Source organism: Oryza sativa, chromosome 7 (assembly GCF_034140825.1).
Source record: "Oryza sativa Japonica Group chromosome 7, ASM3414082v1".
Lineage (NCBI taxonomy): Eukaryota > Viridiplantae > Streptophyta > Magnoliopsida > Poales > Poaceae > Oryza > Oryza sativa.
Genome location: NC_089041.1, coordinates 9,455,847 through 9,478,811, shown reverse-complemented (window position 1 = coordinate 9,478,811; position 22,965 = coordinate 9,455,847). Strand labels below are relative to the sequence as shown.

General features: G+C 47.8%; 2 protein-coding genes across 2 annotated transcripts; one reads left to right on the top strand and one right to left on the bottom strand.

Annotated features, from left to right (window-relative positions):
- Window positions 1–2,147, bottom strand: LOC4342881 (GCN5-related N-acetyltransferase 10, chloroplastic). Its single transcript, XM_015789843.3, has 4 exons — window positions 1,695–2,147; window positions 1,548–1,600; window positions 496–675; window positions 1–417 (listed from the first exon to the last, which is right to left on the bottom strand). The coding sequence occupies exons 1-4, from the start codon at window positions 2,103–2,105 to the stop codon at window positions 177–179; spliced, it is 885 nt and encodes a 294-aa protein (XP_015645329.1). The 5' UTR covers window positions 2,106–2,147; the 3' UTR covers window positions 1–176.
- A 6,588-nt stretch (window positions 2,148–8,735) lies between these two features.
- Window positions 8,736–9,632, top strand: LOC136357403 (uncharacterized). The gene has a single exon (XM_066312651.1). It carries the CDS (start codon window positions 8,736–8,738, stop codon window positions 9,630–9,632), a length of 897 nt encoding a protein of 298 aa, XP_066168748.1.
- Window positions 9,633–22,965: the final 13,333 nt, after the last annotated feature.

The window sequence follows — 22,965 nt, the reverse complement described above, 5'->3', positions numbered from 1 at the left end:
TGGCAAAAAGATCGTCATTGCTAATAGCCATTCATTCACCTATACTATTGATTTATGCTACACCAAACTTGAATCAAATTACCACAAAGAAACAAGCATACATATGCACTAGTGATACTCACAGCAAAAGTGATACATTTACAGGGATCGATGCATGGCTAAAGCAAAGAAACATATCATTGCTGTTCTAAATGATGTTCATGGATAGGCAGCTCCTTTATCATCAGAACACGCCGTCTCCTTCCCACCCAGGTGACCCATCCAGGATCCTTTGCCACCACCCTGTACCCCGCCTTGGAGTAAAGGCCTCGAGCTCCATCGTCGTCCTTGTAAGCCCTCAGCGCCATGAATCTGTGCCTCCACTGGAGCGCCAGCGCCTCGCAGGCTTTCAGCAGCGCAGTCCCTACCTTCCTCCTCCTGAGGAGGGGAAACGAAAATTCAGAACTTCTAGCTTAATGTATTGGCAACCTTGGTAAGCAAGTTGGCAAGCATTACCTGAAGGATGGCAACACCGCAATTCCTGACACATAGAGGTACTCGTCGACGCCTTGGAGGTTCTTAAGTATGTCAGCTTCATTCTGAACTGTGCAGTCCACCACACCAACAATTTTCTCGAATGGCGCCTCAGATATCTGGCTGGTTGCATCCACTTCTTCTGCCACTAAACACGCGTATCTAACAGGACAATGATGAACTGAATCAGCACTCAGTGAAATTGTTAGACCCAAAATCGTTATGTGTATCGATCATTTTGACTAATCTTAGTTGCTGGTATTGCTAAACCAAAAGTGATGACACCAACAGGCACCTCAAAAACCAGATAGTAAAACATGCCATAATCATTTTGACTAGTTTTAGTGTTCAAAGTGACTTTTTTTTGCATGCATACTTGACCAGGGTGGTGTTACAAGAAGCTGCACACAAGAATCTGGATTCCTAGTATTCAGCAGGATAAGCCACCCTGGTCCGAAGACTGTTAGCATTCTGTAATCTGGATTCCTAGTTGTGATTTGGTGTGCCTACATGCATCTGCTTGTTACTTCGTGACTTCCTGTGCTGTAGTACACTAGTACGTCAAGTTTCAGAGTACGTCAATAAACCAATCTAGCTTTCGATAAAAGCCAGGAAAGTTCTCTCTAAAAAAACAATGCACAACAGTACCTAAGAAAAATGGTGAAACCTACCACTTGTAACCTTCATAAAGTTAAGGACTGACGTATCTCAATTACAACTGTCTGCTACTATCATCAGAATTGCTGTAATTTGGTCTCTGAAACGCCTGTTAATTCCTGAGCATCGTTGGGCAAATGTAAATGTTAAGTGGTTTAGTCCCAGATGGTTACTTCAGAAGAATTTCAGATAGTTCAGGACAAAAGTAAACTAATATGAACCGTTAATCCTCTACAAATAAATCTGTGTACTAGTAAAGTATGCAACCACGACCAGACTTAAGGATTCAAATCAAAATCCTTCCAAAGCATTTGGACCTTCTACCACTCATCGATTCATTCATTTCCAGCAGACAGAGCAAAGAACAGGAACATCACCTGTCAGGCGGCGAATTCCTCACCCTGTAGATGAGCGCCGACAGCACCTCCGCCTAATCTTGACCAACAAAATGCCACAAACAACAGCATCAGCATCACCAAGAACAACATCAACGCGCGCATCAGTAATAATAATTCCTTAATTACTTTGAAAAAATCGAAGAAGAAGTCGTTGAAGAGGGCGACGGGGATGTGGAAGGCCTCGGCCTGGACGAGCGCCACCCGCCGCATCTCCTCGCCGACCCGCCCCATCCGCCGCACCCCCCACTCGCCCTCCCTCGCCAGGTACCCGTCCTCGTCCCCATCCTCCTCCCCACCGTCTCCCGCCACGCCGACCTCCTCCTCCTCCTCCTCCTTCGTGGGAAGGCAGGCGACCCGGTCTCTCCTCCCCCTTCTTCTTGCGACCAGGAGGCGGCTCTTCTTGCCGGCGCCGCCATGGCGGCAGCGAGGAAGCGGGGTAGCGACGGGGAATCTGAGTCGGGAGGTCGTCGTGGATTGGGAGGAGGGGAGGAGCGTGGATGGTCGGAGAAGGACGGCCATAGTTGCTGCCGGACTCATTGTGTGGACGGCGCGAGAGAAGTGGCCATCGCCTCCTTGGCTACCTGAGTATGAGTATGTTAGATCGGGATATAGGTAGTATCGTTTTTCCTCAAATTAGTATTGGATCGTAGTATCGGATACTATATTTTAATTTTTTAAGTTTAATTCATATTTATATTAATTATATATAGCTATTCTATATAAATACTATATCTTATGTAAATATAGACATTTATCAAGAGAAACCACGTTGGTTTTGATATATTTAACTGATTTCTATATAAACTTGAGCATATTTATTTATATTATTTTCAAACCATGTTATTTTAAATAAAATTTTATAATATTGTAGGGATCGTAGAATCGGGATACCACCTAAGAATTCGTAAGATCATGTAGTAATGAATGGTAGGATCGAGATACTATAAAAATTAGGATACTAGACGGGATCGTAGTATCGAAAGATACTAGGATGCGAATTGAGATACTAACAACTTTAGCTGAGTGAGTGGGTGGCTGCTACTGCCGATTTTTTTCAAAATAATAATACTATTTTTATAGAAAAAAATTACAAAAATATAATCCGGTTACATGAAATCACATGTTTAGCATACTATGGAACAACCAAAATTCGATAGAGTGCCTATTGAATAATGTTCGGTAGGTACGTAAAAGGCACATGTCGAATTCACCAGGTTAGTTGGCCTGATAAAAAAAGAACGGAATTGCTATAAAAACTGTTGCAAGTTTTTTTAGCAAAAAACTTTCATATATAACTATAGCATAGTTGTAATGCTATAGTTACAACTACGTTGCAATCTCTATATATAAGTTAGATATAAAGTTACACATATTATTTTAACTAGAGAAAATATCCGTGCTTTGTAACAGGTGAAGGCAATTTTTGTGAGAATTCATTTGGATATATATTTTTCTAGAAAATCATGGGCTGCAATTAGGAGTTCAATCATCTCAAGTTAGCATGTGATTTTCTAAAAGAGATTTCTTATACGATTTCTATGTATTTCCAAAAATAAACTAACTTAAAAACCGATTCATACACGAATGACGTACTAAAATACCAAATTTTTTTTTTAATTCTTATAATAGTAGTTATACTTATATACAAGTTATATATAGCTATAGCGAAATTATATTATAGTTAGCTTGCGGCCGTCTTTTAGATAGTCGCAATAAGCATCCATGGAGCCCTATCGAACTCTGGGAGTTCGATTGGTCCAGCCACATGCATGTAGTATGGCATGTTGAACAATATTGTTTGTTCGATTGGTCTCTGTTTCACAGTAGCCCAAACACACATGTATCATAAAGAACTAAAGAAAACATAATGTTGTATCTAACGATCGCTATTCGAAAGAGGTACCGATCGAATAACCGTTATTTGATACTTCCTCCGTTTCACAATGTAACACTTTCTAGCATTGTTCATATTTATCTAGATGTTAACGAATCTCATATGTATGTGCTTAGATTCATTAACATCTAAATAAATATGGACAATATTAGAAAGTCTTACGTTATAAAACGGAGGAAGTATGTACCATGTCAAATTTTGGTTGTTCAACAGGGCGCTGATTTTGGGTGACTGGATTATATTTTTGCAATTATCTATTAAAATATTATTTCTAAAAAACTTCGCGGTTGCGTATGAATTTTTCCTCAGTTTTTGAAACTTTTCTAATTCGATTTTCAAATATAACTTTTTTAACCTTTTTCACCACATATGTGATCAGCGATTGCATTTTCGATTTCGATAGCACAGAGATTTACAATTTTTTTTTATTTTTGGCACTTTTAGACCTATATTATTTGACTGAATTTGAATAAAATTTAACCAGGTTCAACAAAATATTGAGAAAATCTGAAATTTTTGGTTGAAATGATGACTTGCTGGGGAGGGTGTCAGGGTTACGGATAAGGTATACCCTCTATCCTTGATATACGTTGTATACTGATACGGTATACCCGCGCTTATACGGATAGTCCCTGTATACGTTAAGGAAATCTATCACGTAATAGAAACAGAATCCACAGATGGAGGGAGTCCAATTCGGACAAAACTGGGTCGTTACCATATCGTGAGGGGTCCGATATCTCTGAGTCCTACTTGGAGATCAACTGACCCGCGGTATAAAAAGGACCCCCCGGGCGGGACCTAAGGCATCGAATCGGACCACCAACACATCCACCACAGCCTACAAAGTTGAAGCCTACAGGAGCCAAGTCGCCGGGTGATCTAGTCGAGCCAACTTGACTACGGTCTCGTCGGTATCATCGAGTTCCACTATTCCCTTTGTAATCTGTAGTTTCCATCATATAATCCCATACCAACTGGATTAAGGCTATTACCTATCAAGGGGCCTGAACCAGTATAATCCTTATCTTTTGTTTACTTGATGTCGTACTACGTAGATCCTTGCACCAGCGTACCTCAATACCCTCTATATCCGGTCTACGGGTATCCCCCGTTGACAGTGGCGCGCCAGGTAGGGGGCCTTGGTGCTCAAGGTTCTCCTACTATGACTTCAAGCCTCGTCGATGACAGCGTCAACCCCGGCATCAACCAAGGAGTTTCAACTTCAACGATGCTGGTGTGGACTCAAGTCGGCGAGATTGTCTTCCCGGTCTACACCACGATGCCGATCTCGACTGGCCCAGTAATCACCGGGAGCGAGAACGACGTAGTTACAACCCTGGTCGACTCCATGTCGGAGGATCCTCCCGCAGGAGCAGAGAATGGAACGCCGACAACGTCTGCGCCCGAGAAGGATTCTAACGCGGCCAGTTCTTGTCTTTTCGACAAGAATCACGAGCCGACGAGGACAACTTCCGAGGAAACAAAGACCTGGTGTCCTATTCACAAGACCAAAGGGCACGACTTGCAAGCTTGCTCGGTTTTTCTTGACGTACAAGCTGAAATCCGTGCCTGCAAGGAACGCGGAATTCAGTGTGCTTCTCCCACTCGTGATGTTCATTGTTCCATTCACAAGACAAGGACTCACGACCTTTCGAGCTATAAGGTCTTTCTCAATGCCATGAGGACGTCACCTCCTAAGGTCCAACAGTCGTGAATCTCTCTTAGAGATGCGGACAAGGAACGAGGAGCAACCACTACGAGCCATTCGTTGGGGTAATCGATATCGATCCCCACGAGCCATATGTCTTACATCTGCTCGAAGATCAAGCCTCATCATCAACGAGTACACCACGCGATGTATACGCTATCGATGGGACTTGCACGTCTACACGCGGCAATGCAGAAGCGGAGGATCAATTGGCTACGCCGGCCCAGCACATCAAGACCATCAACGCAATACTGAGGGAGACCCCTTATGATCCCATCCTGAACGCTGATCTCGATCAGTGGACAGAACGACTACGGGAATCAGTAGCCAACCTTAGTAACGCGTTCGAGGAGGCCGCTGCCAGGGTACCGCCAGAACAACCGCCAACCGGCGGCGGCAATGGGGAACTGCCTGAGCAGCGGGCGTCACCTCGTCAAGCCACCCCTCCGCCTCGCGGCACCAGTGATCTCTGCGACCATCTGAATGGCCACCGAGAAGCACGATGCACGCGGGACAACGAAAATCGTTCCCAACATCGCGTCTCGTCGCGACGTCGCGAGAACGAAGAGCAAGGAGGACATCCGAGCGAGAACCGAGACCGTGATGATCACCACAACCGCCGAGAACACGATAATCGCGAACAACGGCTGCCGTGCGATACAAGTTGAGGTCGACGCTGCGACGACGACGACGATGGAGATCGACACCGGGAAAACAACTATGGGTGACGATGAGGCTCACGAGAACCCGAGCGTCATCCTCGGAACCCTGCCCCGGAGCCGAGTGATTCCTCATCATCCTCGTTGTCTTCATCATCTTCCTCATCGGACCGACATCCATGACGAGCGCATGATCGCCGACAACCCACCGCTCTTGGCGGCGGGTGTAGAGCTTTCGCTCGCTCTCTACGAGAGGTTCGATGGCCTAAGAAATTTCGACCGGGAGCAGTAGAGAAATACGATGAAAGCACCGACCCTGAGGAGTTCCTTCAGGTCTATTCCACAATACTCTACGCTGCCGGAGCAGACGACAACGCATTGGCGAATTATTTGCCGGCGGCGTTGAAAGGATCTGCATGTTCGTGGCTTGTTCACCTCCCGCCCTACTCGATTTCTTCATGGGCAGATTTGTGGCAGCAGTTTGTCGCCAACTTCCAAGGAACATACAAGCGCCACGCGATCGAGGACGACCTACACGCGTTGACACAGAATCCGGGCGAATCATTGAGGGACTATATTCGGCGCTTTAATGAGTGCAGAAATACGATCCCCAAGATCACCGATGCTTCCGTAATCCGCGCGTTCAAGTCTGGCGTCCGAGATCGCTACACCACCTAGGAGTTGGCGACAAGATGGATCACAACTGCTCGTAAGTTTTTCAAGATTGTCGATCGATGCGCTCACGCGGACGACGCCCTAAGACGCAAGAACGACAAGCCGAAGACGGGGGGAGAGAAGAAACCAGCCAAGGACACACCTGAGCCAAGCAAGAAGAAGAGTCGCAGGAATAGGAAAAGGAAAGCTCAAACAGAGGTCCTCGCTGCAGAGTATGCGGACCAACCTAAGCACCCAGACCCACAAGGCGACGATACGAAGAAAATATGGTGCCCTATACACAAGTTGGACAAGCACTCTTTGGAGACTTGTTTCGTCTTCAAAAAGGCGCTCACGAAGCAACTAGCGTTGGAGAAAGGCAAGCGAGTATGTGTAGTCAAGAAGGCCGTAGAAGCAGCTACTCAGGACTCAGACTCAGCCTACCCAGACTCCGACCTCCATGTTTCGCACATCTTCCGAGGTTCCACGGCGTACTCCTTAAAGCGAGAGTACAAGAAAGTGGAGCGCGAAGTTTGTTCGACATGGCAGGGGGCTGCACCCAAGATAAAGTGGTCAGAGTAGAAGATCGAGTTCTCAGAAGCAGACCACCCCAAGACTGCTGTCATCCCAGGGCGATATCTGATCATGGTCGAGCCCACCATTCAGAATATCAAATTCGCACGGGTTCTCATCGACGGCGGCAGCTCCATTAACCTACTCTTCGCCAGCACCTTGGACGCAATGGGGATCCCACGATGCGAGTTGACACCCACCGATCAACCCTTCCACGGAATCACTCCTCAGTCATCGTCCAAGCCCTTGGGCAAGATTACGCTGCATGTGACTTTCGGCCAAGCAAACAACTTCCGAACAGAGCAGATCACTTTTGATGTCGCTGAATTTGACACAGCATACAATGCCATCATCGGGAGAACTGCACTCGCAAAGTTCATGGCCGCATCTCACTACGCGTATCAAGTGCTCAAGATGCCTGGGCCGAAGGGAACAATCACTATCCAGGGAAAAGCAAAGCTGGCAGTGCAGTGCGACAAGCGGAGTCTCGACATGGTCGAACATACTCTCAACCCACTCGCCATAGCTGTGTCGCCCAAGAAGGTGAGCAAAACCAACAAGACGCCGAAGCCAGACCGTTCCACTCTCCAGCACCAACCCCGACAAGACTGTCAAGATCGGGGCGTCACTGGATGAGAAATAGGAACTCGCGCTCATCACCTTCCTCCGCGACAATGAAGACGTGTTCACTTGGCAGCCGTCCGACATGCCAGGGGTCCCCAGGAAGGTGATTGAGCACAAACTCATGGTGCGGCCCGATGCCAAGCCAGTAAAGCAAAAACTGCGGAGATTCGCACCAGATCGGAAGCAAGCCATACGAGAAGAGCTCGACAAGCTTCTCAAAGCTGGTTTCATCCGAGAAGTTCTCCATCCAGAGTGGCTAGCCAATCCAGTCATGGTACGCAAGGCCAACGGAAAGTGGAGGATGTGTGTTGATTTCACCGACCTCAACAAGGCGTGTCCCAAAGATCACTTCCCTCTTCCTCGAATAGACCAGTTGGTGGACTCAACAGCTGGTTGCGAGTTGTTAAGCTTTCTTGACGCTTACTCCGGCTACCACCAGATCAACATGGCGAAAGAGGACGAGGAGAAGACAGCATTCATCACGCCATTCGGTGTATTCTGCTACGTTAAGATGCCATTTGGACTGATAACCGCCGGAAACACCTCCCAGCGCACGGTCCAAGGGGCACTTAACGACCAGCTTGGGAACAATGTCGAGCCCTACGTCGACGACATTGTTGTCAAGACCATGACAAGCGACTCACTGATCGATGACCTCTGGGAAACGTTTGACAACCTCCGACGATATCGTCTCATGCTCAACCCAAAGAAGTGCACGTTCGGAGTACCGCCGGGCAAGCTCCTCGGATTCCTCGTCTCCGGTAGAGGAATCGAAGCAAATCCAGAGAAGATCAAGGCAATCAAGAACATAAAGTCGCCCACAAGACTCAAGGATGTCCAGAAGCTAACTGGATGCATGGCGGCATTGAGCATATTCGTCGCTAGGTTGGGAGAACGAGGATAACCCTTCTTCGCTCTGCCGAAGAAACAAGACAAATTTGTGTGGACACAGGAAGCGGAAGATGCGTTCATCGTACTTGTTGCTCCCCAACCTAATGAAGAATTATTCCTCTATATTGCCGCCACACCCTATTCTGTGAGTACCGTCATTGATGTCGAGAGAGAAGGTGCAAAGACCAGTTTACTATGTCAGCGAAGCTGTCCACGACGTGAAGACAAGATACCCACAGATCCAAAAGCTGCTTTATGCAGTAATCATGACATCAAGAAAGCTATGCCACAACTTCCAAGCCCACAGAGTTACAGTTGTTTCCTCCTTCCCCCTCGGAGAAGTCGTGAGAAACAAAGACGTCGTCGGCCGCATTGCGAAATGGGTAGTCCAGCTAAGCCAATTTGATGTTCATTTTGTGCCACGAATAGCCATCAAGTCCCAGGTCCTCGCCGATTTCGTAGCTGACTGGACTATGCCTGACAACAGGTTAGACAGTCAGACCGATAACGAGACATGGACAATGGCGTTTGACGGCGCACTCAATAGCCAAGGAGCAGGGGCATGGTTCATCTTGACATCACCTTCGGGAGATCAGTTCAAGCATGCAATTCACCTCAACTTCAGGGCAACCAACAACACAGCCGAGTACGAAGGACTACTCGCTGGGATAAGAGCAGCAGCCTCACTAGGAGTCAAGCGACTAATCGTGAAAGGGGATTCCGAACTAGTCGCGAACCAGGTGCACGACTACAAGTGCTCTAGCCCCAAGTTATCCAAGTACCTCGCAGAAGTCAGGAAGCTGGAGAAAAGGTTTGATGGGATTGAGGTCCGCAAGGACAACATCGAACCAGACGACCTAGCATGGCGTGCGTCCAGACGAGAGCCACTCGAACCTGGTACTTTCCTGGACGTCCTGACAAAGCCATCAGTGAAAGAGGCAAACGACGAAGATAGCACAGTTGTCCCGACATTAGCTCAGGGGCTACAGAGGCAGAACACGTCTTTGCCGACATCGAGACCACAGACGACTAGCGGACTCCACTCATCAAGTTCCTGAGTAGTGACAAGTTGCTCAAGGACGATGCAGAAGCCGAGAAAATAATCCGATAAGCCAAGATCTACTGTATGATCGGCAACGATCTATACAAAAAGGCACCAAACAGGGTACTTCTCAAATGTATTTCGTTCGACGATGGCAAACATCTCCTCCTCGACATACATGAAGGGATCTGCGGGTCACACGCCGCCGGCCAGACATTAGTCGGAAAAGCCTTTCGACAAGGGTTTTTCTGGCCGACCACGCTCAAAGACGCTTGTGACATGGTTCAGCGGTGTGAAGCCCGTCAATTCCACAACAAACACACAAGGCTACCAGTGCAAGCACTCCAGACTATCCCTCTTACTTGGCCATTCTCGTGCTGGGGGCTCGACATACTCGGACCATTCCCACAAGGACAGGGCGGCTACAGGTTCCTATTCGTGGCGATCGACAAGTTCACCAAGTGGATTGAAGCGACGCCCACGGGAGAAATCAAGGCCGACAACGCCATCAAGTTTATCAAAGGGATATTCTGTAGATATGGATTGCCTCACTATCGAAACATGAATTCAATAATAAAAGGGGGGTAGCGCACAAGACCTAAAAGTGGATGGATGCGGAGACAAATGATTTAGACAGGTTCGGGCCCTCTCGATGAGAGGTAATACCCTACTCCTGTTTGGGGATTTGAATCCGCTGGGGGGTAGTATTGATCTGACGATCAGGTTGTCTCATGCCCCCTAGAGGGCCTCCTGCCCACCTTATATAGGATGGGAGGGGCAGGATTACAAGATAGAAACCTTAACCAATACGGTATCGGTTTCCTAAATCTACTTTACAATCTTATCAAACCAGGACTTTAGGCCGTTCCATAATATACTGGGAAACGTAATACCCAAGTCATGATCTGTTACATATTTCATAGATATAAGTTATCCCCTATAACCAGTCGGATAACCACGCCGTGTGGGTATGGGGTACCCATAATCTCCACAGTAGCCCCTGAGACCTTCGCAGTCGAAAAGATAATCTTCTCTCAAACCAGATTACTCCAAAGCCAAGTGCTTCAATCATCTTTGCCATGGTCTCCCGAGTACTTTTACCAAATCTGAAGACTGTGAAGGGCTGAAAAATAATTAAATGTAAACTTAGGTGCATCGACTAGATGCACCTAATAGGTGTAGCCCCCGACTATGGGGTTAATTGAATAAATCAAGCATATAGTCAGGGAATAAATAATCCAACCAACTGAGTGGTTTTTGATAATTATAGTCAACCAAGTGACTTGATACCAATATATAGCATATGCGGTGTGAATCCCCGAATAATGTGATCAGGTGATATACCGACTGCTTTGCAGAATATGATACGTGCAACCTAAAGTTGAGCTTGACAAGAAGAGCTTGATGTTGTGAATAAAGAAATTTCCAAAGTATTGGGCATACACCATGCGCACACTGCTTTAACAAATGCGCTTAAGTCCCTAAAAGACAGTTTCACCACACCTGGAAATATATGGCATATGTGGTGTAACATCCGAGTAAATAAACTCATAAGGATTTACCAACTATCTGGAAAATGACCAAAATATATAATCAGCCTAAGCCATAATATATTGGTCAATAAAAATGCACACTTACGTGGCAAAAAGCAATAATATTGTATCCAATCAATTGCTTGATAAACCCAAACAACGCCATGACTATATAAAAAAATCAGCGGGGCAGCTATATAAAGCTTTACTGTTTGACACCTTTTAAGATGTATTGTACCAACTCCTAAAAAGTTGAGTAACTGTGGTATAAAAGGATTTTAAGGTATTGGGCACTTGATTACGCGCACTTTGGCTTAAGCAAAAAGTGCCTAAGTCCCTAAAAGAACGTGACAGGCCACACATGAAAATATGGGCTACAGACATATTAGGCCTAGGCCAAAAAATATGCCTTCGACACCCTTTAAAGGATGACGCATGTAACATGCTTCCGAGTAACAAATCTTCCGGGTGATATAGACCAAGTGTAGCTCATATGAATAGCTTCTGATCTGAATGATTATCCCTTATGGGATACTCCAAAATAGATATAAAAATTGAATCCCAACTGGCGCAAGTATTCGGTTGATAGCCCTTACGGGGAATAATGAATAGTCCAGTCGTTGAGCATAAGAAATCGACTCATGACAATAAATTCATGTTGAATGTATCCAGAACAAGTCCAAATTGAAGATATAATCCTCGCGCTTGAGTTGATGAGCCCCTATGCATGTAGCTTATCCTTCTGTCGTAGTCAAAATTGTCCATTGGCAATAGCTAATGTAGTCGACATGGAGACGAAATGACCAACATGAAGATAATATCACCCATCAAAGCTGACGAAGATGTTGGTGGTGGTAAAGACAATGACACCAATCAAAGGTAATGAAGTCGCATAGCCATGGAGGTGAAGAAACCAGTCGGCGGCAGACAAGTCAGCCAGCAGTGAAGACGAAGGCGCCCAGTAACAGTGATAGAGTTGTGCAGCCATGGCAGTGAAATAATCAGTCGATAACAGATGAGATAGCTGGTGAAGAAGACAAAGATGCCCATTAGTAAAGGCATAATAAGCCAGCTGTGAAAGCGAAGACACCATGGGCGGTGGCGGAGGCAAGCCGGTAGTGAAGACGTAGATGCTCATCAATGGCAATGGCGAAATCCATCAATCATGAAGATGAAGAAAATAGTCGGCGACGGCAAACGCAACCGACGGTAATGACGATTAGCAGCAACAGACATGATCGACTATGATGACGAAGTTGCCCATTGATAGCAATAGAGTAGGCTATGTTGAAGAGGCTCGACAGGATGTTGATGAAGATGACGATATCGTTGATCCAATCAATAGCAATGTAGCAGTCAATGATAACGATGAGGTCTCCCATCGGCGGTTGCCTAGTAGGCCAACCGTGAAGACGAAATAACAAGTCGGCGATGAAAGTCAGTGATGACAGAAGCAACCGAAGGTGAAGACGTAGTCACCCCTTAGCAACGGCGGAGACGTCAGGTCCGATGAAGTAGAGGTGTTGGTGATGATGTCAGTGACAATAATCCATCAAACTGTTGAGAAGATATTGAAGCTCAAGTAGTTTCCTTGACGCGAGCGTGTGTATAACGAAGATTGATGCAAAGCTCCTTGATTTATAAAGATGTCAGTAGAACTTGGTGTTATAGCTGTTGCAGATGCTCCACTTGGAAGAATGTAGATGTTGTTGTCGAACTCGTCGAAACTAAACTGATTGGTTGATAATTCTAAACTCCCGAACATGTAGATTAAATCTCAAACTTGATAATTAAGAAATTTGGAGTAGATTGTAGCGGCGTGGAGAAACCAAAATTGCTAGTGAAATAATAAGAGTTGCTGAAGTAGAACGTCTGCTCTGAAGCGAAGATGAAACTGATGACTCCTGAAGTAGATTCCATAGAACTCATTGGCTGATTTGTTGATTGCTTCATCTTGACATAAAACCCGTTGAATTTTGAGCCGTGTATTTGTGTAGCCCCCGACTCTTTGGTTAGTTGAAAAACAATTGAATATAGAGTCGAAAACTATAGCTTCTTGTCATCGAGTAGTCATTGCTTAAGTGAAGATGCATGTTGAGGATATCCGAGTAGAAATATTGAAGATTGGAACACCACTTGTTGTAGTAAAATAACACGGTATCATATTTGGTGATGCATGCCGAGATGACGAAGCTCTTGTAGATGTCGTGGCTGGTGAAGTAGCAAAAAGTGAAGTAGCGGCAATAGAGTTTGCCGGTGCCGAAGACAATGAAGATGAAGTAGCTCCACCATGGTGACAAAGTTGCACAGCCGTGATGAAGTGAACACGAGTCGGAGGCAACAGAAGCAAACTGGTGGCGAAGACGCATAGTTGTGAAGATAGAAACACCAGTCGGCGATGGCAAAAGCAAGACGGTGACAGCATAATAGGCCAGCCATCAAGACAGAGACACCAATCAGCAGCGGCGAAGGCAAGCTGGTGATGATGATGATGCCCATCAATAGTAACGAAGACGCGCAGCCGTGGAGGCGACAAACCAGTCGGCGTCAGATAAGGCGGCCAACAATGAAGACGATGGCGTCCATCAGTAGTTGTAGCGGTATAAACCAGATGTAGAGGCAAGGGCACTTGTCAGCAGCAGACGAGACGACCGGCGGTGAAGAAGATAAGGCCAATCAACACTGGCAGAATCATGCAGCCATGGAAGTGAAGAAACTAGTCGGCAGCAGACGTAGACAGCTTGCGTTGAAGATGATGACACCCATTAGCGGTGACGGCGACGTAGCCAGCCATGAAGAAGATAGCATCAGTTGGTGTCATAACAGGCCAACCGTGCAGGCGGAAACGCCAGTCAGCGGCATAATAGGCCAGCCGTGCAGGCGGAAACACCAGTCGGTGGCGGACGAGGCGGCCGGTCGGTAAAGACGTAGACGCCCAACAATAGCGGCATAATAGGCCAGCCATGCAGGCGGTGACACCAGTCGGCGGCGGCGAAAGCAAGTCGGCGATGAAGATGTAGACGCCCAACAACAGCGGCATAATAGGCCAGCCGTGCACGCTGTGACACTAGTCGGCGACGGCGAAAGCAAGCCGACGGTGAAGATGTAGACGCCTAACAAAGGTGTTGTGATCAACCAACCGTATAGGCGAAGACACCAGTCGGCGGCGACGGCGGCAAGCCGGTGGTGATGTTCTGACTGATCCATTCTTGGAGCGTAAGAGATAAGCTTAAAGCCATGAATCCCTTTTATACGTATCTGGATCTGGATCCTGCAGAACAAACATATAGGATGAGTAGTATCTGATATAAATATAATACTCGAGGAAAACTTAAGTATTTTAAAATATTTATAAATATGTATTTCTTCTCTTGTCAATTTTGATTTCCCCGAGCGGATGACTCCTTACGTTTAAACACTATGCCCAACTAGTCATAGCCCCCAAGCACTGGGAGTCGGCCTAGGCACTTCCTAAACATGCATGCGAGTGACATGAGTTCATCATTAATGGAACAAAGTTTCACGGATCAGAGTTTACTACTCGGGTACTTTTGCAATTGTTAAGAGCAAAAAATAGATTCATCTTATCTCTATGCTTTTGATTTATTCCGAATAATACTTAGCACCTTGTGTTACTCGGTCCATCCAACGAGCCCCCAGGTGCTAGGAATCAGCCCAAAGGCAACTATCCATCGACAAACCAAACGAAAAGCATAGGAAGATAGAACTCCATAATTTGATAGGCACTTTTGTACTCAGATTATATCACAAGCAATCAAGATAAATATTATGAAATTTGTTGAAAAAAAATGTGATATAACATATGTAGCCCCCGACTCACTACTCAATAGAGAACCAATTGAAGTAGTGAGGCAGAGGAAAAGGAAAATATCATATAAAGAATAAAAAAATGATGACTTAGCTTTGTAATATTCCCCTTGGTGATGGCAGAGGTGACCAATGTGGGAACAAAGTCATCCATCAATAACAATGAAGACACCAGTCGGCGGCGACGAAGGCGGTCGATGGTGAAAGCGAAGACGCCCATCAACGGCGGCATAATAGGCCAGCCGTGCAGGTGGAAACACCAGTCGGTGGCGGTGAAGGCAGCCGCGGCCATCGGTGAAGACCGATCCCGGCGAGGTGCCCTAGCTGACAGCCAACATGAATAGGCAGCCATGCAGAATATATAGATGAACATACAGTACATGGCTTGATGTATTGCATTGTTCCTAAAAAAATTGCATGGCGTCGGGTTTGGCCCAATTGATATGAACAAAGATGAAACCACCAAAGAGGGCAAAAACTCCACCTGTGTGTGCGCGTCGTCGAGGCCATGGTAGGTGCAGATCATTATGGCAAACAAAAACTGCAAAAGTCCGGCGGCCGTGATCGACGCTCGGAGAGTTATGCATGTGTGATTGTTGATGCATGCACGTGAGATGGAGGCGACTGGCGGCGAGCTGAGGCGGTGGAGGCCCCCTGGTCGACTGAATGCATGTATGCATCTTAGATAGATAAATCACTTGACTAATCAAATTCCTTTCCTGGTTGCTGATGACGTGGCCGCTCCTGATTGATTGACCAAATTGCCATGCACGTTCGCTTGCACATGTATCAGATGGAAACATACACTTGCATGATTAATGTTTTTGAGTATTGCTGATCAAGGAAATAACTCGGCGACGATTGCTCTGATCGATTGGCTCCAAGTTCAGGCTGACTCCGATTTGGATTGGTAATTGAGTATCGCTAGGAAATTTCACATCTTCTAAAAAAAATGCTGGCGATTGAGAATTGATCTGTTGCATTGATATCGCCGAACAGATTGAACCAGATGATAAACACAACATGCCAACTTTCTTCAGTAAAACCGGTAAACATGGCGGCGATCCAACGAGATGAAAGAAGTCTTGAGCCTTCCCGACTGATTTTGCATCTGAATTACAGAAGCAGAAAATTCCAAACTAGTGGACGAGGAAATCGAAACTCCCGAAGTGAGAGGCTTGGGGTGAATATGAATCCGGCAACATCGGAGATTAGTTCCATCGCACTTCTTGATAGATAACTCGGCGTTCCCCTACCTGGCGCACCAACTGTCGAAACATGAATTCGGCAATAATAAAAGGGGTAGTGCACGAGACCTAAAAGTGGATGGATGCGGAGACAAAGGATTTGGACAGGTTCGGACCCTCTCGATGAGAGGTAATACCCTACTCCTGTTTGGGGATTTGAATCCGCCGGGGGTAGTATTGTGGAGATTATGGGTACCCCATACCCACACGGCATGGTTATCCGACTAGTTATAGGGGATAACTTATATCTATGTAATATGTAACAGATCATGACTTGGGTGTTACGTTTCCTTGTATATTACGGAACGGCCTAAAGTCCTGATTTAGGAAACCGATACCGTATTGATTAAGGTTTCTATCTTGTAATCCTGCTCCCCATCCTATATAAGGTGGGCAGGAGGCCCTCTAGGGGGCATATGAGACAACTAGATCGTCAGATCTATAATACACCCGGCGGATTCAAATCCCCAAACAGGAGTAGGGTATTACCTCTCATTGAGAGGGCCTGAACCTGTCTAAATCCTTTGTCTCCACATCCATCCACTTTTAGGTCTCGTGCGCTACCCCGTTTTATTATTGCCGAAATCATGTTTCGACAGTTGGTGCGCCAGGTAGGGGTAAACGCCGAGTTTCCTGACGACGAGTGCGATGGAATCAACTTTATGAGTCGCCGGCTTCGTCTTCGCTTTGGGAGCTCCTTGATTCCTCGCCGCCGACGACTTCAACAAGACGAATCGTCGCTGCTATTCTCTGCCTGATCTTGTTCGCATCAGCACGACGGCAACGACGGGGCAACGACAGTTCGACGGATTTGATGGTCGTCCTCGTCCACCACCAAGCCTACTGGTCCAATCTACCCAACGAGGATGCCATGGTGTTGCAAGATGGATCTACAAACACGAAGCATGCCAAAACCGATCTAATCGGATGCATAGGAGACGGCTGCAGCCACGCCGATGCCTTCCTGCCGTCCTGCGTCGTGCTGATGGACACCAACGCCGCCCGCGACTGCGACCTCCGCCTCCTCCGCTCCATCTCGGAGTCAGTCGAAGAGATCAATCTCGGCGAGTTTTTTCCTTTTAATCTCCGACTTCGCCGGGTTTTTTCCTTTTCAACTTATTGTTGTTTATTAGATTGATCTCTAAATGTCAGATTAATCTCTCTTGGTATTTTCTGCTGTTTGCATGTAACGCCGCGGCACTACTCTTGCCGACTGGTGTTTCCGTCTGCATGGCTGGCCTATTAAGCCGCCGCTGTTCGGCGTCTACGACTTCACCACCGGCCTGCCTCCGTCGCCGCCGACTAATGTCCCCGCCTATACGGTCGGTTGGTCACACCACCGTTGATGGGCATCGTCATCTTCACCGCCGGCCTGCCTCCGTCGCCGCCGATTGGTGCCTCCGCCTACACGGCTGGCCTATTATGCCGCCGCTGTTGGGCGTCTACGACTTCACCGCCGGCCTGCCTCCGTCGCCGCCGATTGGTGTCTCCGCCTACACGGCTGGCCTATTATGCCGCCGCTGTTGGGCGTCTACGACTTCACCGCCGGCCTGCCTCCGTCGCCGCCGAGTGGTGCCTCCGCCTACACGGCTGGCCTATTATGCCGCCGCTATTGGGCGTCTACGACTTCACCGCCGGCCTGCCTCCGTCGCCGCCGAGTGGTGCCTCCGCCTACACGGCTGGCCTATTATGCCGCCGCTGTTGGGCGTCTACGACTTCACCGCCGGCCTGCCTCCGTCACCGCCGATTGGTGCCTCCGCCTACACGGCTGGCCTATTATGCCGCCGCTGTTGGGCGTCTACGACTTCACCACCGGCCTGCCTCCGTCGCCGCCGACTGGTGTCCCCGCCTATACGGTCGGTTGGTCACACCACCGTTGATGGGCATCGTCATCTTCACCGCCGGCCTGCCTCCGTCACCGCCGATTGGTGCCTCCGCCTACACGGCTGGCCTATTATGCCGCCGCTGTTGGGCGTCTACGACTTCACCGCCGGCCTGCCTCCGTCGCCGCCGATTGGTGCCTCCGCCTACACGGCTGGCCTATTATGCCGCCGCTGTTGGGCGTCTACGACTTCACCGCCGGCCTGCCTCCGTCGCCGCCGATTGGTGCCTCCGCCTACGCGGCTGGCCTATTATGCCGCCGCTGTTGGGCGTCTACGACTTCACCGCCGGCGTGCCTCCGTCGCCGCCGAGTGGTGCCTCCGCCTACACGGCTGGCCTATTATGCCGCCGCTGTTGGGCGTCTACGACTTCACCGCCGGCCTGCCTCCGTCGCCGCCGAGTGGTGCCTCCGCCTACACGGCTGGCCTATTATGCCGCCGCTGTTGGGCGTCTACGACTTCACCGCCGGCGTGCCTCCGTCGCCGCCGAGTGGTGCCTCCGCCTACACGGCTGGCCTATTATGCCGCCGCTGTTGGGCGTCTACGACTTCACCGCCGGCCTGCCTCCGTCGCCGCCGAGTGGTGCCTCCGCCTACACGGTTGGCCTATTATGCCGCCGTTGTTGGATGTCTACATCCTCACCGTTGGCTCACCTTCGTTGCCGTCGACTGGTGTTTCCGCTTACACGGCTGACCTATTATGCCGCCATTAGTGGGCATCTTCGCTTTCACCGTCGACCGCCTTCGTCGCCGCCGACTGGTGTCTTCATTGTTATTGATGGACGACTTTGTTCCCACATTGGCCACTTCTGCCATCACCAAGGGGAATATTACAAAGCTAAGTCATCATTTATTTTATTCTTTATATGATATTTTTCCTTTTCCTCTGCCTCACTACACCAATTGGTCTTCCATTGAGTAGTGAGTCGGGGGCTACAGATGTTATATCATATTTTTTATAATATTTATCTTGATTGCTTGCGACATAATCTGAGTACAAAAGTACCTATCGAGTTATGGAGTTCTATCTTCCTATGCTTTCCGTTTGGTTTGCCAATGGATGGTTGCCTTTGGGCCGATTCCTAGCACCCGGGGGCTCGTTGGATAGACCGAGTAACGCAAGGTGCTAAGTATTATTCGGAATAAATCAAAAGCATAGAGATGAGATAAATTTATTTTCTGCTCTTAATAATTGCAAAAGTACCCGAGTAGTAAATTCTGATCCGTGAAACTTTGTTCCATTAATGACGAACTCATATCACTCATATGCATGTTTGGGAAATGCCTAGGCCGACTCCCGATGCTTGTGGGCTATGACTAGTCGGACAGAGTGTTTAAACGTACAGAGTCATCTGCTCGGGGAAATCAAAATTGACAAGAGGAGAAATACATATTTATAAATATTTTAAAATACTTGATTTTTTCTCGAGTATTATATTTATATCAGATACTACTCATCCTATATGTTTGTTCTGCAGGATCCAGATCCAGATATGCATAAAAGGGATTCATGGCTTTAAGCTTATCTCTTACGCTCCAGGAATGGATCAGTCAGAACATCACCACCGGCTCGCCTCGGCCGCCGCCGACTGGTGTTTCCGCCTGCACGGCTGGCCTATTATGCCGCCGTTGTTAGGCGTCTACGTCTTCACCGACCGGCTTGCCTTCGTCGCCGCCGACTGGTGTCCTCGCCTGCACGGCTGGCCTATTATGCCGCCGTTGTTGGGCGCCTACGTCTTCACCGACCGGCTTGCCTTCGCCGCCGCCGACTGGTGTTTCCGCCCGCACGGCTGGCCTATTATGCTGCCGTTGTTGGGCGTCTACGTCTTCACCGACCGGCTTGCCTTCGTCGCCGCCGACTGGTGTCCTCGCCTGCACGGCTGGCCTTTATGTCGCCGTTGTTGGGCGTCTACGTCTTCACCGACCGGCTTGCCTTCGCCGCCGCCGACTGGTGTTTCCGCCTGCACGGCTGGCCTTTATGCCGCCGTTGTTGGGCGTCTACGTCTTCACCGACCGGCTTGCCTTCGCCGCTGCCGACTGGTGTTTCCGCCTGCACGGCTGGCCTTTATGCCGCCGTTGTTGGGCGTCTACGTCTTCACCGACCGGCTGCCTCGACCGCCGCCGACTGGTGTTTCCGCCTGCACGGCTGACTTATTATGCCGCCGTTGTTGGGCGTCTACGTCTTCACCGACCGGCTGCCTCGACCGCCGCCGACTGGTGTTTCCGCCTGCACGGCTGACTTATTATGCCGCCGTTGTTGGGCGTCTACGTCTTCACCGACCGGCTGCCTTGACCGCCGCCGACTGGTGTTTCCGCCTGCACGGCTGACTTATTATGCCGCCGTTGTTGGGCGTCTACGTCTTCACCGACCGGCTGCCTCGACCGCCGCCGACTGGTGTTTCCGCCTGCACGGCTGGCCTATTATGCTGCCGTTGTTGGGCGTCTACGTCTTCACCGACCGGCTGCCTCGACCGCCGCCGACTGGTGTTTCCGCCTGCACGGCTGGCCTATTATGCTGCCGTTGTTGGGCGTCTACGTCTTCACCGACCGGCCGCCGCATCCGCCGCTGACTGGTGTCACCGCCTGCACGGCTGGCCTGTTATAACGCCAACTGATGCTATCTTCTTCACGGCTGGCTACATCGCTGTCACTACTAATAGGCATCAGTATCTTCAATACAAGCTGCCTACGTTTGCCATGGCTGCCGACTGGTTTCTTCACTTCCATGGCTGCATGATTCTGCCAGTGTTGATTGGCCTTACCATCTTCATCGCCGGTCGTCTCGTCTGCTGCTGACTAGTGCCCTCGCCTCTACATCTGGTTTATACAGCTATCACTACTGATGAACATCATCGTCTTCCGTCGCTGACTGGTTATGCTGTCGCCGACTAGTGCTTTTATTTTCACAACTGCGCGTCTTCACTACCAGTTTGCTTCTGTTGCCGACGACTCGTGTTCACTTCATCACGGCCATGCAACTTTGTCATCATGGTAGAGCGACTTCATCTTTATTATCTTCGGCACTGGCAAACTCTATTGCTGCTACTTCGCAAGTTTTGCTACTTCACCAACCACGACGTCTTTGTGAGCCTCGACATCTCGGCATGCGATGCCATGTTATTTTACTACAACAAGAGGCTCTCCAATATTCAGGATTTCTACTTGGACATCTTCAACACATATCTTCAATCAAGCAATGACTACTCGATGACAAGAAGCTATAATTCTCGACTCTATGTTCAGTTGTTTCCCAACTAACCAAAGAGTCGGGGGGCTACACAAATACAAGGCTCAAAATTTGACAAATTTTATGTCAAGCTGAAGAAATCAATTCATCAACCCACGAGTCAACTCCAGGAGTCATTATCTTCATCTTTGCTTCGGAGCAGACATTCTATTTCAACAACTTCAAATATTTCGGTTTAGACGAGTTGGGCAACAACATCAACTCTCCTCCAAGTGAAGCATCTACAACAGCTATAACATTAATTTGATGGATTATTGTCACTGACATCATCACCAGCACCTCTGCTTCATCGACCCTGACATCTCCGCTGTTGCTAATGGATGATTATGTTTTCGCCGACTTATTATTTTACCTTCACGGTTGACCTACTATGCAAATGCTGATGAGCGTCTTTGTCATTATCATTGGTTGCTACACTGCTATTGGCTGGATCACCGACATCGTCATCTTCATCATGTCGGTTGCGTTTGTCGTCGTCAACTATTTTCTTCATCTTCATGAATGGTGGATTTCGCCATCACTGTTGATGCGCGTCTACGTCTTCATCGTCGGTTTGCTTTTGTCATCACCGACTGTTTCTTCGCCTCCATGGTTATGCAACTTCATTACCTTTGATTGGTGTCACTGTTTTTTTACTACCACTGACATCTTCCGTTACTTCTGATGAGCAATTTCGTCTTCATGTTGGTCATTTCATCTCCATGCCGACTGCGTCAGCTATTGCCAATAAACAATTTTGACTATGACAGAAGGACAAGCTATATGCTCAGGGGCTCATCAACTCAAGCGTGAGGATTATATCTCCAATTTGGACTTGTTCCGGATACATTCCACATGGATTCATAGTCATGAGTCTATCTTCTATGCTCAAAGACTGGACCAATTATTATTCCCCGTAAAGGCTATCAACCGAATACTTGCGCCAGTCGGGATTCAATTATTATATTTATTTTGGAGTATCCCATAAGGGATAATCATTCAGATCAGAAGCTATTCATATGAGCTACACTTGGTCTATATTACCCAGAAGATTTGTTACTCGAGAGCATGTCACATGCGTCATCCTTTAAAGGGTGTCGAAGGCATATTTTTTGGCCTAGGCCTAATATGTCTGCAGCCCATATTTTCAGGTGTGGCCTGTCACGTTCTTTTAGGGACTTAGGCACTTTTCGCTTAGGCCAAAGTGCGCGTGATCAAGTGCCCAATACCTTAAAATCCTTTTATACCGCAGTTACTCGACTTTTTAGGAGTTGGTACAATGCATCTTAAAAGGTGTCAAACAGTAAAGCTTTATATAGCTGCCCCGCTGACTTTTTTATATAGTCAAGGTGCTGTTTGGGTTTATCAAGCAATTGATTGGATACAATATCATTGCTTTTTGCCACGTAAGTGTGCATTTTTATTGACCAATATTATGGCTTAGGCTGATTATATATTATGGTCATTTTTCAGGCGGTTGGTACATCCTTTATGAGTTTACTTACTCGGATTTTACACCACATATGCCATATATTTCCAGGTGTGGTGAAACCATGTGTCTTTTAGGGACTTAAGCACATCTGTTAAAGCAGTGTGCGCATGGCGTATGCCCAATACTTTGGAAATTTCTTTATTCA

Coding starts and splice junctions, on each gene's coding strand:
- LOC4342881 (XM_015789843.3), bottom strand. CDS start 2,105: ATGAGTCCGGCAGCAACTATGGCCGTCCTTCTCCGACCATCCACGCTC. Junction 676..1,547: donor AGGAATTCGCCGCCTGACAG/GTGATGTTCCTG, acceptor TTGTCCTGTTAG/ATACGCGTGTTTAGTGGCAG. Junction 418..495: donor GCGGTGTTGCCATCCTTCAG/GTAATGCTTGCC, acceptor TCCCCTCCTCAG/GAGGAGGAAGGTAGGGACTG.
- LOC136357403 (XM_066312651.1), top strand. CDS start 8,736: ATGTCGAGAGAGAAGGTGCAAAGACCAGTTTACTATGTCAGCGAAGCT.